The sequence below is a fragment of the Solea solea genome, chromosome 12 (genome assembly GCF_958295425.1).
Source record: "Solea solea chromosome 12, fSolSol10.1, whole genome shotgun sequence".
In the NCBI taxonomy this organism is placed as follows: Eukaryota; Metazoa; Chordata; class Actinopteri; order Pleuronectiformes; family Soleidae; genus Solea; species Solea solea.
Window position 1 is genome coordinate 24,509,342 of NC_081145.1, and position 18,709 is coordinate 24,528,050.

The 18,709-nt window shown below is 40.8% G+C and overlaps 2 protein-coding genes across 4 annotated transcripts in view; both read left to right on the forward strand.

Moving 5' to 3' along the window:
* Nucleotides 1-310: 310 nt before the first annotated feature.
* wfdc1 (WAP four-disulfide core domain 1) lies at nt 311-15,097 on the forward strand. Of its 2 annotated transcripts, none has more exons than XR_009241862.1 (7): nt 311-868; nt 11,468-11,663; nt 12,367-12,450; nt 12,923-13,063; nt 13,761-13,820; nt 13,941-14,000; nt 14,088-15,097. XR_009241862.1 is itself a non-coding variant. In XM_058645621.1 (7 exons), exons 1-6 carry the CDS (start codon nt 770-772, stop codon nt 13,997-13,999), a joined length of 630 nt encoding a protein of 209 aa, XP_058501604.1. In that variant the 5' UTR covers nt 311-769; the 3' UTR covers nt 14,000; nt 14,088-15,097. The 2 variants fall into 2 exon arrangements, 1 of the variants encoding a protein (XP_058501604.1); XM_058645621.1 differs by having other exon boundaries at nt 13,761-13,811.
* A 1,433-nt stretch (nt 15,098-16,530) lies between these two features.
* The window catches only part of dyrk4 (dual-specificity tyrosine-(Y)-phosphorylation regulated kinase 4), a 35,413-nt gene continuing 33,234 nt past the window's right edge, over nt 16,531-18,709 (forward strand). Inside the window, exons 1-2 of one of the 2 annotated variants that reach the window (XM_058646581.1) lie at nt 16,531-16,602; nt 17,349-17,418. In XM_058646581.1, coding sequence (XP_058502564.1) covers nt 16,541-16,602; nt 17,349-17,418 — 132 coding nt within the window. In that variant the 5' untranslated portion in view covers nt 16,531-16,540. The remainder of the gene's footprint in view (nt 16,603-17,348; nt 17,419-18,709) is intronic. The other variant, XM_058646580.1, reaches the window with a different exon arrangement.

Genomic DNA, 18,709 nt, shown 5'->3' on the forward strand with positions numbered 1-18,709 from the left:
CACTCATATTCCATCACTAACTATAATCAGGAATGTAAACACGGATGTTGGACAGTATTTTCAACACTTACCATGCACAAGCCATTTATTCCCCCCCCCCCCCCCACACTGCAACAAAACACAGGATATAAAATACCGTACGTCCCAACCGTGCACACAATGACAAAACTCTGTCAAATCCACGTGAAGATCACCAGATGTGCTGTGAGATGCAACAAGGGGGCAAAGGGGGAAGTTTTCTCTCTCTCTCTCTCTCTCAGTGCCCTTTCCAACGCTCTCCCCTCCCTCCTTTAACCTCCTCTCCTCTCTCCCAGTGAGACATGTGTGCATGCCATGCCAGCAGACTCTCTCAGCTCCTAAAGCGCTGATGCACAAACAGCTGCCGTGTCTCCCTTTCCCTCCATTTTCACTCCTTCTTCAACTCCTCTTTATTTCCCTGCCTCTGTATACTTCCCCCCCCCCCTTCCCTTCCCTCCTTCCCTCTACTTTTGTCATTCTGCCCTGGACTTTTTTCTCAGGCAGATATAAAGGCAGGTCCTGTTGAAGGGAGAGAGAGGGGCTTGTGTAATCTCAGGCTGCACATGAACCCCGCCGAGTTACTCCTCCAACTGCAAAGGCACCGCAACAGAGGACAACTAGAGGGGGAAACTTTGGAATAAGAAGAAGGAATAATACCTCTCTCTCTCTCTCTCTCTCTGTAAGACAGGAAGGGAGGAGAAGGAATACGCACAGAGACTGTTTTAAGTTTGAGGAGCAGAGGACACAGACCATGCCGGACTCTGTGGTGCTGCTGCTGCTGCTCTCCCTGTTGGTCCTCTCCACAAGAAGTGATGCCAGGAGAATCAGGAAAAGAGGACTCAACCATAAGGTGGGGGCTGCTGGTAACTGCATGGTGTCACCTCTGATTTTGCACATCATAAATAAATAAATAAATAAATGTTTATTCTCTTATCTCTACTCTACTTCTCTTTTGAATTGTACGGCCTGGCCTCCACAGTGGAAGTAGGTGAAAGCTCACACGCTATTGTTCAGTACAATCGCGACTGTGTTACAGGGACGACTTTCACACTGTGAGAGCAGTTTTGTATCCAAGGTGAGATGTGGTCGAGTTGACCCCGGAGCTGAAAGCGTGTTCATTCATAAAGAGCAGGAGTGCAATTAACTTCACTCAAGCTCTGCAGTTAAAGGAACAGTGCAAAGACTTGTGAACAAGTGGCGTAAAGAGTAACGTTTTAAGTGTCTTTTAACAGCATATTCACTTAACATTAAACAAATACTATATTAAAAAAGGCTAATATTCTTAAGTTTGAAGATTAAAAGTTAAGGGTTTATTGGTATAAATGTAATATGCTGTCCATAATCATGTGTATAACTTAAAAACATTAACTTAACAGAGGCAATCTGCAGTCTCACCATTAGATGTCTCTAGTTCCTAAACATGGATCTTTTTACGATTGAACACATTTTATAATATCATGATTTTGTAACTGGACCGACCAGAATCATAGTAAAAAAAACAGAGCTTTATAACAAAAATAATAAACCGTAGATTAAACCACTGAGTACTTGCAACACGGCTGTAATACTTTTATACATGTTTTCTTCTTCACCACTGGAAAAACAGTATGGCAACAGACTGAATGCTTTGATGTTGAAGCGTGAAAAATCTACACGGACAGTAAAGACGTTGAGGTTTGTTTTAAGTTGTGATGAAGAGCTGAAAGTGCAACAGGTTGGAATAAGTCTGTGATTTTTCAGATTCCCATATGAGTAACTGAGGAGCACACACTCCATGTTCTACCTCTGTGGGTGTAGTGGATTATTAGGACAGGAACTGGGCCCCTGCTTGTTAACTCGGCTCAGTGTAGCTGATTGATCATCGCTAACAACAGTTCAGTGTAGCACGGTGCCTCCTCTTACTTTCCACCTCCCTGTGTGGCCTCTCATGCTTCCATGTTCTTAATTTCTGATTCTGGTTTAATGTCCTTGCTCACTCTTCTTCTTGCTCCCGCTTCCTCTCATTCTCAGCCGTTCTCGTATGATGGAGTTACCCTTTCACCCTCTCTCCGGCCTGCTTTCTCTCTCCCCCCTCACCCATGTGCCTCTCTCAGTACCTCGCCCCATGTTTTCCCCTCTCCTAAATCTCCTCCTCTCGTCTCCACCCGCTGACAGGATGGGCCAAAGGCACCATCTCACTGGACTCTGCTTCAAAGCCGCTGTAATTGGAACATGCTGACACGGCTGTGCGTGTGGAGTTTGTCGGGATTTCTTTCTTCTTCTGTTTTTTTTTTTTTTATCCTTTGAACGTTTTCATCACTGCATCTTTCATTTTTTCTTCACCACCTCCTCCACAAACACACACTCAATCTCATTCATAACACCACGGACGTGCAGAAAGATAAATTATAGTCAGGGAATTATTCCATGTAGGCGCTGCACTGCAGAATGGATGAAACTTTTGAACAATTTCAAACAAATCACAGACCACCAGCATGCTCACTACCTGTCCTCCATTCTTTTGTAAGATGTCATGAATGCACATTGAATTCAAATCAGTCAATGCTTGAATAGAGACTGTTTTAAATCAAACCATTTTCAAATGAGTTCACACAACGCACATCAGCGCCACATGACTCTGTTTCTCAGTATAGCACCGTTAAGATGCAGTGTCACACAGCTGCACACAGGAAGTGATTGAATTTCAGGACGGACCAAAGCAACAGCAGCAGTACACTAGAGTAAAATATGATAACGGCAAAACCCCCCAAAAAAATGGTTATTATTATTATTACATACAAATCATGTGACATAGTTTCATCAAAAAAACATTAGTAACAACCCATTAAAATGACAGAAATACTGAGATCAGCTGGTCCATGTCAGAGTTTACCACAAGTCCAGTTAAATCTTCATCTCTGGTTCAGGAACACGTAAAAAAGACAAGAATAGATTTTAAGCAAAAATTGTTATTTTCATTTGTACAAACACAACTTTTTTACCTCATATGAGCCAATATAAACCACAAACTTCCAAAACTGGAAACACTTTTCAAGAATCTTGGTATTTGGTGGTCACAGGGGCATTTTTGCCAAGTTGATATTTAAATCTTCTCAATTGTTGCGTATTACTTTAAAATATGAAATATAATGAACTTTTTCACACTTGATAATCTGGTCATTTCTAATAATTTGAGATTAAGTGACTGTAGCACTCTCCTAATGTCCTCTTTGCATTTCCAAGAGAAAAGGCTTGTGGCATATAATCATAATAATTACAACCACTCCTAAACACCTGTTAGGGCATGCACTACGTTTTCGAGGCTGCCATCATGAATCTTAACAGTTTCCTTCACTTCCTGCACTTCTCTGACGGCACCTGGTTTTTAAGACAGAGGCTCTGCAGATGCTCAGAAACACGTAAACTTCCTGTACCAAAGGCTGAGGCAAATGTGAAGCTTTTAAGACGCTGGATATTTTTAAATGACAGAAAAACTCATTCTGAAATTGTGTTTTTAATCAAACAGGGTTAGAAGTGACTGAAGTTGGTTGAAAATCTGTGTTAAATGTGATGACTTTGAGTGCAGCATGTGAAGAATGTGTTTTAATGGATCTGTAAGAATGCGGGACAAATCCAGTTTTGGCAGTCATTGACTGTTTAAATGCCTGCTCACGCCCAGCATGTGAGAGTAAACACTTTTAGTTGTGTGCTTTTCTTTCCCCCTAATAGAATCCCAAATTCCAAGTGAACTTTGTTGGCGGAGGGAAAGTCAAAGTATTTGGATTCAATTAAACGTTGGTGACAAAAACGCATAACAACACGCACAACAGCTCCTAAATCACTTTGATGGCACACTGACTTGTAACAGCAAGAGCGGAGCGGAGTTCATTCTTCCACGATCTGCGTCGAGAGAAGTGTCAGACTGACTGAATCATCACCAGCTGCTTGAACTGAGTCAGGTTCAGCAAGTTCAAGAGTTATGTCAAAATGTAACCTCGGTTTTTAGTTGTTGCTAATGTTTTAATACTCGGTGAGGCCAATTTAAAATGTGAACAATGTCAATAACAAGCTCAGTTGAGTTCATGAAGTGCATGAGGGATTTCAGTTCAGGGAGATGTGTGTGGGATTACACACAGTGACAGTTTAGAGTTTAGATTTGTTAACATGATGAAAAACTTTTCAACCTTTGGCTGCAGAGAGTTTGTAAGTTTTGATGATGAGCACACTGATTATTGAACAAATACACAAATATATATATATATATATATGCATTTCATAGAAACTTCAATATTCTGCACATTAGATGAGTCTTAATTCCAGACAATAATGTGAGACTTAGACGTAGGATTAATAGGTTTTAATGTTTTTTTTGTTTTGTTTTTTTTAGAATTAAAACTTAAAAAAGTTTTCCAACTTTTCAGCTTCTTAAACGGGAATCTTTTCTGGTTTCTTTGATCCAAACGACAAAGAAATCAGTAAAACTGAATCATTTTGGTTTGTGGACAAATACAATGTCATCATTTCCACGTTTGAGAAACATTGATCAACATTTTTAACAAAGTACTCGGTTCATCGGTTATGAATATAATCATTAGTTGCAGCCCTATAAATTATCTTATAATTGTATCTTACGTTACATTAAAGAACATATCCATATATATGAGACATAATGTTTAAAAACCACAACATGGTTCCAGAGGCTGCAACACTGACGAGAGTAGAGGCCGATTGGGTTTTTCTGTGGCTGATTCAAATACCAATCTTCAGAATTCAGTGCTGATGTATGATGCAGACATTTTTTCTCCCCCTTGTCAAATAAAATATAAGAGCTTGATAATTACAAACGACACATGGAATTGCTTTTGAATACATGGAACTTGTAATGAAAAAACTTGAACATTAAACTATAAACTTTAGAATAAAATAAAGTTTTCTGCAGCCTTTATCAAGGTCCTGAAAACAAAAAATGTGTAAACTTACTTGAAAAGTAATTATAGGCCAATGGCAAATGTCAAAAATCAATCTAACTCTATACTAGAGTCAGACATTCATCTGTAAATACTTGCTTTTTGTCCACTCCCTATATTCTGATTTTCTCTGTGTCCATCCTGTTGTCCAAACCCATGGTTCTCAAACTGTGGTGCGTGTACCACCAGTGGTACGCAAGCTCCGTCTGGTGGTCAGTCAGTCAGTCATCATCTACCGCTTTATCCTCCACCAGAGGGTCGCGGGGGGTGCTGTGCCAATCTCAGCTACATCGGGCGATAGGCGGGGTACACCCTGGACAGTTCGCCAGTCCATCGCAGGGCCACACACAGATAGAGACAAACAACCATTCACTCTCACACTCACTCCTATGGTCAATTTGGAGTGTCCAATTTACCTAGAGTGCTAACCACTACACCACCGTGTGCCGTCTGGTGGTACTTGGAGGAAAATCAGAAATACTGTTCTATTGTATTTACAAGGGTATGTGATCAGAGTGGAGCTGAATCACCTTATCTCTCGCTCCATCCTAATCTAATGTCACTATACCAGTGTGTGTGAAGTATATGTGAGGAAGAGGAGGATGATGAGAGAGCAAATTATCTTATTGGGAATAAATCTGCCTCCGGTGAAAATCCGTAGTATTCTGTATTTCATATTTTCTCAGGTGGTGCTGGGTAAAAAAAGTTGGAGAACCTCTGTTCTAAACCACATTTCTGCTTGTCTACATCTCACAGTTTGACACAAAGGCTTTTCCCCCAGCTGTGCATCGATACCTGTTTGTCTATCAGCATGTTTCCCAGCATAAGTCATCAAAACTTTTGTACTGAACAGATTTACAGGCTGCGCGTTTTGCCACGCAGCTGTGTCTTTCTCCATCTGCACGTCGGTCTATCTCTCCGTCAAAGTGACTGCTGGCACAGCGACGGGGAAATGAGTCCTGACAATTCAAAAGCTATAACCAGATGTGTGCTGCGAGCTGTGAGCTGCGAGCTACTTCGTTTAGTGTGAGATCTGAGCTGACACTTGTGCAGAAGAACACAGTTTTTGCCTCATTTATGCACCACATGAGTAGAGGTCAGTTAATGCTAGTTAATGCTAAGTTTGGTTGATCACACCTGGTATTATGTGACGTTATGTCTGTTTAGCATGAAAGTCAGTCTGTACAGACATGACTGATGTCAACATGTTCGTGTCGGTGTGTGTTTGCATCCTTGCGAGTGACAGAGAGAGAGAGAGAGAGTCAGGGGGAGATGAGGGAATCAAAGCTCTACACACGCCACTGTAACATGAAATAAGATTTTACAACTGGTGGTGGCTGCATAGAAATTAACATATTACTGCTGATTAGAGTAAAAAAAAATTATAATTGATGTTCAGATTGAAATGGATCTGTAAAAATCCGATCAAAATCGCTACGAAATCCCCTCCTTATGTGGTTTTGAATCAGCGTTGGAAAATTTGGATGTTGTGTGTTCTTTAGCAAACAAACAAGCTAGATATAATCTGGATATGCTGAAAAATCTGATTTGTGCTGCAGTCTAAACATGGCATACGTGGCCACATGCATCCTTAAACCACCTCTGAATGTGGTTTTGTGTTCAGATCTGAGGATGCATTCAGGGCAGATTGGGAGTGCTCAGATTTACCTCAAGATCTGATCCCGTAGAGGGGATGTTAATACCAGGTCAAAGCAGGGTCAAAGTGTGTGTGTATCACTCAGTATGTTTCCATATGCAGTTAAGTCATGTGCAAACCATAGCTCGACTATGACTATAGTGGTTATTATGTCAAGCTCCATCCTGAGTTTTCCTACCATCCATTAACTTAGTCGGCCTCCTCGTCTGTCTAAAAACTGTGGCACATGCGAAGAGCATCCAGGCCGACTTGCATCCAACTTTACCCGCCTAAATGTTCATGAAGAAGTATTTTTGTTTCCCTGTTGCGTTATCTGGGTGTGTTACTTCAGTTTTTTCCTATTTCAGTCAGACATGTTAAAAAATCTACTGAGTAGCCATGTGTATCCTGGTACAAAGGGAGGAATCTGCCCATGTGGAATGGCTTGATCCCAGACCATTACAGGGCTTCTTCTCCCCACTCACTCCCCATAAACCACAGAGCACAAAGAGTAAAGAATTAAGATCAATCAAGAGAGGAAGTGGAGTAAAAAAAATCAAAAAAAAAGGAAGAGAGATAGTGACAGTGTTGCAGACAGAGACAGACAGAGGGGGGTGGGGGGTGGCACATGCCCACAGACAGATATGAACATCACACACGGGCCCGCGGCGCTGGCAGCGTCTCTGCGGGAGAGCAGCCTGGCAGACAGGAGTGTAAATAAACAATGTGGGACATCAGAGAGATGTGTGCAGGATTGTGTGATGAGGTACTGTACATGGCAAACCTTCTGGCTTACAAACACATGAGCAGAGAAGAGTGAGGCGGTTCCAGTAAGAGCCCGAATCACACGCAGAGACAATGAAGGACAAAACATATAAGCCGAAAAACATGAAAGGCACTGTGCAAAGTTATCTTGCACTCGTCACCATTCAAAATCACACACACACACACGCTTGCATAAACAGGAAGGGCACACTTGACCTTTTGTTGGAGACGGATCGGATATAAGACAAGGGGGGACAGCAGTTGCCATTATGTCATTATGCAATCACAGCGGACTCATTCATGAATCTGAGAGTAGCAGGAGACGCCGTGAACTCAGAGGCCTCACGGCTCTCACTTATCTCCCGACGGGCCATGAATGAAGGCAATGAAAGAAGTGGAGTCCGAGTTCAATTGGTTAAAGCTTATTAGAATTAAATTTTTCAAGACAAAAGAGTGTAATGTTTTGGTCACTTGGGGGCAACAAAACAAGCTATAAACACAACGCTGACATATTAAAAGACACATTACCAAAACAAGACTTTTAAAGTATATATTTTAGTATTGATTTTTTAGGTTTATGCCCAGAGAGAAGGTGTATCTGCACACTCGATGACAGGTCAATGTTCCATACACACTAAGGAAATGTTAATCAAACTACTATTATTGCTATAGAAAGAGACTCCATATGTACAGTAAAGTTCTGAAATGAACCTCATAGTGTGTACTTTATTTTCTCCAGTTTTGAGAAATGCATTATATCCCTGATCCATTGGGAGAAAGATGGAAGAGCTTGTTGTTTCCATCTTAGTATCAGGCATCTTGCAAGCAGTGTGGAAAAGGTTACGACAACACACAAGTTTTATTTGGGAGCACAGCACAGAATTGCTTTTGAGGACAAGCCAACGAGGGCACAAACTTGGTCTGTGTCAAACTGTGCCAAATATTCAATCTTTCACTGGAAGATATAAAAACACTCAACCAGAACAAATGGATTTGGACAAGTACATAAAAAATTCAGTGAATAAATATTTTACATCGTATGAAAACTTAAATGAACATTTTCTCTGTCGACTAGAGGCAAGGAGCTCAAGTTAAAAACTGTAAATGTATATATAAAAAAGATTGCAGGAAACAATCACACAATTTCCAGCAACCAAATCATTTTTTTTAATATAAAAATGGTTTTCTTAAACGTGATACTGATGTGTACTGGCACACTGGCCTGATTTTTACTGGCCAACTGAACTCAATCTCAAACTTTCCATTCTCTTGGCAGCAAAGAGATTTTCTGGCTTTGATCATTTTTTCTTATTCCCTTTGGAGTTTTATCAGCATTTTAGCTTCAAACTGTAGTCATGCATGTGTCCATTAATTAAGTGTCGTCCAGGTTTTAAGCTTTTGTTTGCTCAGGACCCTAAATCCAGGTAGAATACGTTGCACTTTCCCACTGGTTGTGGGAAAGTTTTGTGGGCAATAAAAGCAACACAATAAGCCAAATGCCTCCCAAATGCTCTAAATAACCATCCACCCACTAAGCTTACACCTGCCAGAACGCTTTAATTCACGTTAAAAGTGAACACACTATTGTGTGTGTGATACCACCTCCAGTGCCAAACATTTGCTTCCATTTTTCTGGGTGGATTGTAAAGAACGTACAGTAAGCCTGTGTGCAGCCCAACAGCTAATCATCTAATTACTATCTAATTATGATTTTGTACAACTGTACATAAAAAAACAACAACAACCCATTCACTCCGTTCTAGACCACCGTGTGAACACCATGACAATCCACCACAACAAGCCAAATGAAAGGCTCAAGGAAAGGAGTCAAGGAAATTCACCCACACATGTGAAATAATCGTAAAACCCGGAATTGGATTTCTGCAGAGCCGTTTGTTATAAAACAACGAAACAGAACACATGCCACAAACAAGCATGACCACAATGTTTTAGTTTTTAGACTGGATGACAAATGACTGGAAGACAGCCCAACAAAGGCAATGGGATCATTAAACCCGGGGAAAACATCTGTCCTTCACTTGTGGAGAAAAACAGATTGAAAATTCACCTCAATAATTGTTCCATGTTAGCACACATATAAACTGTCTGTGATTAAAACATCCTCAAATTGTTGCCTGTTGCCCCTCCTTTGTGGAACTGACAGACGAGACAGTAAACACTGTCGGTTGTGCACCGGGTGGGAATATGGAAATGAGAAATAAATATGACATTTAAGCCGTGTTTAAACTTACAATACAATTGTTGTATGTCTGCTCCTGGTCTTTCTCTTCTGACTCTACCTCACCTCCCTCTTGTCCTTTCTCTCCCCTTTCTCATTTCTGTCCTCCATTTTTCCTTTCACCCCAACCTGTCTAGGCAGATCTTTTTCGCACATCTTTGAGTCTGGTTCTGTCAGAGGGTTCTTCCTGTTAAAATCATGTTGTAAAGGTTTTTGCATTTTTAGGGACAGTGCCTTGAGATAAGATATGTTGTGATTTGGAAAGTTTCCATCATGGTACAGTTTGGTCTGGAACATTGAATCCCTCAGTCAGGCTAGCGTACCTTGCATTTGTATTTATATTATTGCGGTAACCCTCCAGTTACAAGCCAAGTTCCCTTTCCACTTGGCCATGGGCTGTGTCTTTACTTGGTAGGCAGGGTGTGCACTGTGCTCACAGGTAACCTGTTGTAAAGATGAATATTTACCACGGTCATGTGACAGTGCTGTCAGTGAAGATAATTTCCTTTTACATCCAAAGTCAGAACTGGGAGTAATTTCACCTTTGAGTTGACCATGTTCCATTTGAGATGTATCTTGTGTCATGTATCTTGGGCTAGCCATTGTTTGCAGCACCAAACCTTGACTAGTACTATGTGTACTGCTGATTTACTGTGTCTAGACAGAAGTGCAATTATCAATAAATGTAGCAGTGATTGTAAGTGAGGTTGCTCCAACTGTCCAAGTTGGAAATTCAACTTGAGAGGGTGATCCAGTTGAGGGATCAGCTTAAAAAATGGCTGCGTTGGTAAAAATCCAAGGTTCTGGACACAAAAACATTGTACTGAGCCTTCGCCACTTAGCAGAAAGGGGTGAAATAAATTGATAAATCGCTCACAATGAAGCAAATTATGGTATAAGAGGAAACATGAGCGCTGCTGTGTAGTTAAGAGCAGCTGGGCTTCTTGTGGTAATATTTCCCATATGTACACAACTGAGAACAATGAATGGCCACAAGATGACACTGATCGTGGTGTGTGAAAATGTGTAAATCCACAAAATCTGCCTTCATAATGTCCATACCAATGGGAACTGTTGAATGTGCAGCGGCTGAGTAAGCACTGGTAGTCCTTTTGGAGACCAAAGCCTGGTCCTAATGAGGAAAATCCTCAAACTGGCTAGATTTTGAAGGTTGTGAAGGTTGGTTAAATGTTTGCACTTTGTCTACACTTTCTGTAGTCACAGCTTTTGAAGTGTGTGAAGTGAAGTGTGTCTTTGCTTGGCTCAGCGTCCCGTGGCCTACTTTCTGCCTCTCAGACTCTCCAGGGGAAGTGTTTGTTCCCACAGTGGATCACCTTCCAAATCCAGGTCAAGATCTTAGCAGACAGGCATCTGTACCATCACCAAACATTCACTGTCTCTGCTGGCTGTGTTGGAAAGTGTCACTGAGGTCCTTTGCTGCCCTCTGATGGTTAAAATGTGTAACATCAAACAGTAAACCCAACAATGTGAGCCAGATTTGATGTTTTAGTTCTAATTAAGAAGCCTTTTTTTAAATAAGTTTTAATTATTTGTGGAGGAAAAGTGACCAAGCTTTTGCTGTTCCAGGCCTCATATCAATGAACTTGGATGATCCCAGTAGAAGAATTGTCACTTCAAACACATTTAATGTGCATTTATGTGCATTTATGTGCAAATATTGACATTTCGGATTTTCCTCCAAGTACCGCCAGAGGAAGCTTGTGTACCACTGGCGGTACACGTACCACAGTTTGAGAACTGTAGATCTAATCTATTTTCTATGCCTATGTTGTAAAAAACAAAAACTTGATTGTGTTTGGGGTCAGGATAAAATACTAATTTGTCTCTGTCTCTGTCCCCCAGGACTACGAGTACCCCAACCACCCCCAGTCCACACAGCACCAGAAGAACGACCGGTGTCCACCCCCTCCTCAGATGCTGCCGGAGCGAGCCTGCGAGGTGCCGGGCTGTCGCTCCGACTCGGAGTGCGAGCGGCACAAGCGTTGCTGCTACAACGGCTGCATCTATGCCTGTCTGGAGTCAGTTCAGCCACCACCAGGTCAGCAGAGGCATCAGACAGATGTCCACACACACAGAGAAACACTGTTCGTACGTGAAAGCTGAGCAGCTTGGGAAAAAAAGGGGCCGTTATCATCTGACCGGGTTGCCCCTGTTTCTGTCCACGGGCCTGAAAACAGGCATTGAAAGATGCCTCTTCACAGAATCCAAGTTACAAAGGCATTAGGGGTGCAATGATTATATGATAAATCAATTATTAATCAATTACTACATTCATCAGCAGTTGTCTAGTGTTTTTTTTATAAATAATTAAATTAAGTTCTCAGATTTTTCTGCTTCCTATATGTGGATATTGTGGATTCTTTGCTCTATATAACAAAGATATCATTCATCGTATAGTCAATAATTATGACAATAATCATTAATTGCAGCCCTAAGAAGTAAAATAAGGTTTGTATAGTCCAGTATTTTCCTGGGAAGAAAACAAGCCACATTAACATAATTCTGTGCTGACAGCTGCTGCAGTTATAAATCCAGAGTCCAGGGCAAACCAAAAACAGACCCAGAATATCACGATCGTGACCAGCTTTAATCACCATGGATATGAAAATAGGACTTTATTTGCGGTATCCAGCATTCACATCATCTCTGAGACACATCATTTACTTTCCTCTGAGCATCGGACATTGATTACATTGTGCTTTGTCTGTGTGTGTGTGTGTGTGTGTGTGTGTCATAAACAGTGCTGGACTGGCTGGTGCAGCCAAAGCCTCGGTGGTTGGGGGGGAACGGCTGGCTGCTCGACGGACCTGAAGAGGTTCTGCAAGGTGAAGAACACTCAACTGCGATGTCTGCTATCAAAAGACGGGGAAATCATTTTTCATCACTTTTGATTGTCTCTCTTGCCCTTTTTGTGAAATGTCACAGCATGGCTTTGTTGATTGCCACTTTTAGGTACGCGCTCAACATTTCCACCAGGTTTAAAGAAAATATGTCTTGTTGTCTCATTTGGACTAAATAAAGCATTTCTCCTAACCTTAACCATAATCAGTTCATGCCTAGCCTTAATCTTAATCTACAGCACAACTCAAAGATTAGCTTCAAACTTGGCCAGTTGGTGGACACTCAACTACTCAAAGAATTATTGAAACTAAATTAAAAGAAATGCTTGAAACGTAATGGTTTCTATGTCATGTTTCCATGTCATGTTTCCATGTCATGTTTCCATGTCATGTTTCCATGTCATGTTTCCATGTCATGTTTCCAGGACTTGCTTTTTAAACTTGTTGTGTCCACCAGCTGAGGCGTGCAGTACGACTGAGGATGGAGATGAGCCTCTTCACTGCCCCACAGGCTACGAGTGTCACATCATCAACCCGGGAAACCCTGCAGCAGGAATCCCTAACCGGGGCCAGTGCATCAAACAACGTGGCAACTCTGGTAAGACACTGATGTAACAGCTGACTGATCATTGTAACACAGCTTTGAAAACACATCATTTCCTACCCTCATCTTGCAACAACAGATCCTTCTGTCAGTCTGATCAAAAACCACGGGGGTCTGGCCTGGTTCTTCTAAAAATATCTTCAAACCTGCAGTATCCCGACAAAATAAACAAGATATTAAAGTAGTCAGTGTTGGATAATGTATCCTGAGACACAACAACTATCCACCATTTTCACTTTTTTTAAGAAAACAAGAAGAGACAGGTTCCCTCACATATTGTCTTTATAAATATTGCCTGGTATGTACATTTGAATAGCATTTGAAAGTATTGCATGATGGGATTGCATGACATCAGCTACAGGAGACCCAGATCACATTTATTACTTTATTTCAAGACACTTTAATAAGGCTGAGACTGTAGTTGGCATAAAGGGGAAAGACAAAGGACAGGATCAAATATCCGGCAGTCAGACTAATAAAAGGAATAAATCATCAAAGTACAATCTCCTTGTCGTAAGAGCAACTAGAAGGTCTTTGGGGGAGTGAATGCCTCGTCTGAAACAAAGTAAAAAAACACAAGAAACTATTGCTGGATCTTCAGAAATGTCCTGTAAATCAGTTCAGTTGTTTGTCAGTAATCCTGCTGACAGACTAAGAGAATACAGTAGAATATCTTTATTTTTATTTCCAGATGGTCGCAGCTTGAGGCACAAATTCTTTAAGGACTACAAGGACTACTTAGGTAAGTGAGGTAATGACAACCACTTCAAAAAACCCCGCACTCCCTCACGCTGTCTAAATTAAAATGAACCCGCCTGATGTGATGATGCTGTTCTGTTTGTTTGTTTGTTTGTTTGTTGTTGACCGACAGTCACCGGCTCAAACAATGCAGTAGGCTACGAAAAACATCAACACAAGCACCTGGGATGAAGTAGGTTTTCAATGTTGTATCATTCTTTTTTTTATTTTCAGCTCCTTTAAAAACAAAACCTAATGTTTTTCTTTTCTATTCTGTCAGTTCAACCATGACCTCAGCCTCAGCTACGACCATAACTCAACCTCAGACATCAGCTCATCTCCCCCTGGAACCAGGATCAGATCTCAAATTTCCATTGACCTACAGCTGCTACCTCCTCTCACCTTCAGTACACAGCCAAAGAAATAATTGTGTTTTTGTTTTATTGTCTCTCTGTATGGTCGTGAAAGAAAGAAGCAAAGGGATGTAGATGGTGAAGCAGAGGAAGAGCGAGCAGGGTGTGTGTTCTCATCATAAATCTCAAAGAATGTTTGGAAACCTTGCCATTTTCACATTTCTTCACGGCCCTCTCTCTCTCCCTCTTCAACCCCTCTTATTCTCGCACACGGACAAACTTGGACGCTGGTCAGCCGAGAAAATCAAAACCACATGGCTCTGTTTCTCATTCACCGCAGCACGCTATTCACATTTTCTGCAAATCTGGAAGGATTTACAAGACAAATGCGAGAAACCGCGGCTGCAACGGCGGCATCAGCTGAATAAAACCCAAATGTGAACGTGAGATTCTGTCAATTCAACGGAATCAAGTGTGTATGGACTGTGTGTCAGATTTGCATTGGAAAACAAGAGTGAATCAAGAGGAAATAGTTAATTCAGACAGATTCTCCACCTACGACGAAAGCCCACATTTAAATAAACACACACACACACACACGGCGAGTGTTTGGTGCTGGAAAGATCCATACTATAAAATATCTGCAGTGCTGATGGTTATAGAAGCTACTTATATTGTTCATGTGCACATCCATCAGTTTTATGTCTATTGCATTATTGCAGCATAAAGAAAGAGAGTTCTTTTTCAAGCTTGACTTTTCTCCACGTAAGTCGTAACTTTGTAAACTCAACTAAAAACGGTGCTCACTTTCATAACGGAAGAATAAACAGGTCACATATGCAGCGATAAGCTGTGAACACACTAGCAGAACTAAACTGATGTTTAAATGTTGGTGTGTGCCTCGTTTATTCGGAATAAACTATCATTGTCAACATTGCTGCTGAGTTTCCAGACTGGTTTTTCCTCTATTTCTCTTTCACACATCTCCATCCAGTAACTAAGTTTGTGAGTAAGTGCTTTTGCCAGAATAACTTTCAATATCTGGCAGTTATCTACAATTTACTGCATGTTAAAATAGTGTATTGACAATTTAAAATGAAGAACAACCAAAAGTTTTATTGAGAAAACAACATACAAACACCAGATTTTGTGTGTTAAATTTGAAATTTGAACAGTATACTATGTTTAAAACAACATTTGTTTGAGTCTTTGTCAAAAACAGGGTCAAAAAATGGACATGCGTTTTTCCAACTCTCAACTTTCTGGTGACAAAGACAGTGATTCGCCAACAAAAACCATTATATTGTATTTTATTTGCTGTCATTTCTGCCCCCAATGATCTCACATGTTGTGCCTGACGATGATGATGATGGGTTCAGAGACGATGCATACGTGACACGTCTCTGTCCTGAGAGGCCGGTGTATGTTTTCAGTGCAGTTGCAAACTCAGAGTCATTAGGTTTGGCACAAAATCCTTTATAAAAGATTCATGGTGAGTCCATTAAAGGTGTTTCACTGAAGGGGTCATCCTCCCTGTCTCATATTCAGCCTTTTCATGCACAAATCACAGGCAGGAAATACTCATTATTTCTTATCAGTCTTTGAAGGGGAAGTTAAAGTTGAGGTAAAGGAAGCTGGAATGCAACATTACAAACAGCAGCTGCTGTAAAACACCAAAGAAGAGGAAGAAGATATTATTTATTTATGTTAACAACTTGTTTATTTCTTCATATAAAAGCTCTTTTGAATCCTTGTTTCCATTTAAAGGAACTAAAACAAATAAGATGGTGGTTGATATTTGTGTGGCTGTAAAGGAGATACATTTCATTTCATTTCATTTATTCCCAACAATTCTCAGCTACTTTGTCCATTAAACACAAATGTATTTTTGGGCTTAAGCCACAACATTACAATTTTGTTAAATTTCCTAGATTAGATTGAATGTTTCCTCTTGCTTTTACCTCCTGGGGCTTTAAAAATTTTCCAAATTGGATTCATATTTGACAGAGCGCATAGAGTATGAACTTTTATGAAAGCTTATTCACTCACAACTTGAAGTTCTCAGACCATAATGTGACACTGTGTACAGCTGCAGTCACTGTGACCTACAGTTGACTACTGTATGTGGTAAGTGTATAGCCCAGTGGGTGTCTGTGACTCCCTTTGTCTCCCTCCCTCTCTCTCTCTCCCTCTCTCTCTCCCTCTCTTGTGCACGCGCACCTGCACGTAATCGGCCACATAAAAAACACAAGACAATCAAACTGTCAGTGTGTGCTCGCCTTTGTGTTTTGGATTAAGCCGCTGGTGGAGGTGCTTGTGGTGGTTGTGAGTCTCTGCAGGCAGCACACAGGTCGCATGTGTGTGTGTGTGTGTGTGTGTTATGATCACTAAAAACTTCAACCACTATGTTCATTTCACCATGAGCAAGTCATCAGAGAAAAGGTCAGTGCTAAACTCTGGAAAGTCAAATACAATTCACTTGTTTCTTCATTTAGTCATGACTGGAAAAATGTACAAACTTATCATCGGACACTTTTGAAGTGTCTTAAAAACATGAAAACTTGCTGATTATGTGATTTTATATTGTAATCTGCACTCTAATGTGTATTTTTATTATTTTTATATTGTTTTTTTGTATGCTTGTCCTGTCTAAAACCTATATATTACTGGCTGTCCTGGCCAGGCACTTGCAAAAGCGACTTTAAATATCAACGTTATTATAAATGCTAAATATATAAAATAAATCAAAATCGATGTTCACTCTTTCCACACATGTTTTATAGCATATGTATTCGTGCAATGAGATGTTAAATATTGGCTGGAATCATTAATTTCTTTTTCTCAATCTTCAATCTCTGGATCTTTATCTTTTTACATTATTTCTGAATAATAATGTAATATTATAATAAATTTAACTGGCGGCTCGTCAGAAACCGTGTGACACACTTGGCACCTTCCACAAAACATGTGTGTGATATAAAACTAAATGTGCCCAGAAGGTGTCAGTGTGGTTTCTATAAATGCTCGCTCCTCCCGTGCACAGCTGTGACTGTCTGTAAAAGAATCCAAATTTAAAGTCATCTTAATTCTCCCGGTCATTTCGGTGAAGTTTTTCATGGGCATCACTGAATTTATACACACCATTACTTACGTTCAGTAAATAAATATTGTTTCTTTTCACTGGACAGGAATTTGTCAAAAAATAAGCTGGACAAGCTGTTAAAGGAGAGAAAAGGGACCTTTCCACTTCTGCTGAAGGTAGGAAATCATGCCTGATGAAACTACAGTACTATTATTTTATTAGTCTTTGCATTTTCCCATGTCAGTTTGACCACCTCAGTATATCACAATAAATTACAGTCGCGGTCGTGGATTTGTGGGGTGACAGTGGGCCTCAGGGGAACCCTACACCCCGTGTTGATGTGCAGACCATTAAATAAATGTTATTTAGGTGATTGTGTGCACTCAGCAGAAATGATTTATTAGGGAACATACTCTGCCTTGGGATGTTCCTGGACTACACCACCGATCTGAGGGAGAGAGAGAGAGAGAGAGAGTGGGTGAGAGAGAGAGAGAGAGGTGCCCTTTTCCCCCCCATTAGCAAAATGTTGGGAGAGCTCTAAAGCAGCCAGGCCCTCGGCACCACCTGGACGCACTGCGTCAGCCCCCTCTTCCTGGAATGTACCACAACCTCCAGCTCTGCCCTACAAGGACACGCAGCCATGGCTAACACCCCCCCCCCCACGTGCAGGGATTAAGGCCTTTCAAAGCCGTGGGTCTCCCCCACTGAAACCCAGCTGGATGCTTTTCTACTTACTGTTGATTAAACTTTTAGTACAAGTCGGAGCTCACTCCTTTTTCATCAGAGTGGAAAGACTAAATCCCCTTAATGTAACACATTTTATGGAGAATTGGTCACATTTCTCTGAAGCTTCCTCGGCTCATAGTTTATTCAGGATTTGAACCAGGAGGGAAAACAATGTAATGTAGGTACAATGATAACATATGGATATGTAGGCCAAGGGAAATCTGTTTTTTTTTTTTTTTGTGATGAGCAGCCAGAAAGTGCTTAAAAAAAACAAAAAAAAAGAAGCCAGTCAGACACACATGGAACCCTTAAAGAATAGAAATAACAAAAAAATGACAAAAATAAATAAGGAATAAGGAATCGACAGCACGAAACATAAGGGATGAATAAGTCCCCCGGTGTTTCACAGCAGAGAGGAAACAGGTAACACGGAAGACACGCCCTCATATGGATGTGGATACATATTAACAGATATTACAAAATAATAATTGTCATCGTTACATAGACTCCAGACCCAGCTCCTATTGTTGTGTCTGCAACTGCACAATGTGCTTAAAACTTAATCCCAACCATAGACATGAAAAGTGGACACGGCAAGACAAACTTCCATTTTAAGACTTTTTAAAAGCAAAAGTTCACCTGCAAGCTCCTATTGGACGATGCCAGCTGTCAATCACATGGTGCCATTATCTATTTTCTGATATATCCCAATTAGAAGCTCATTTTCCTGTAGATTTCATT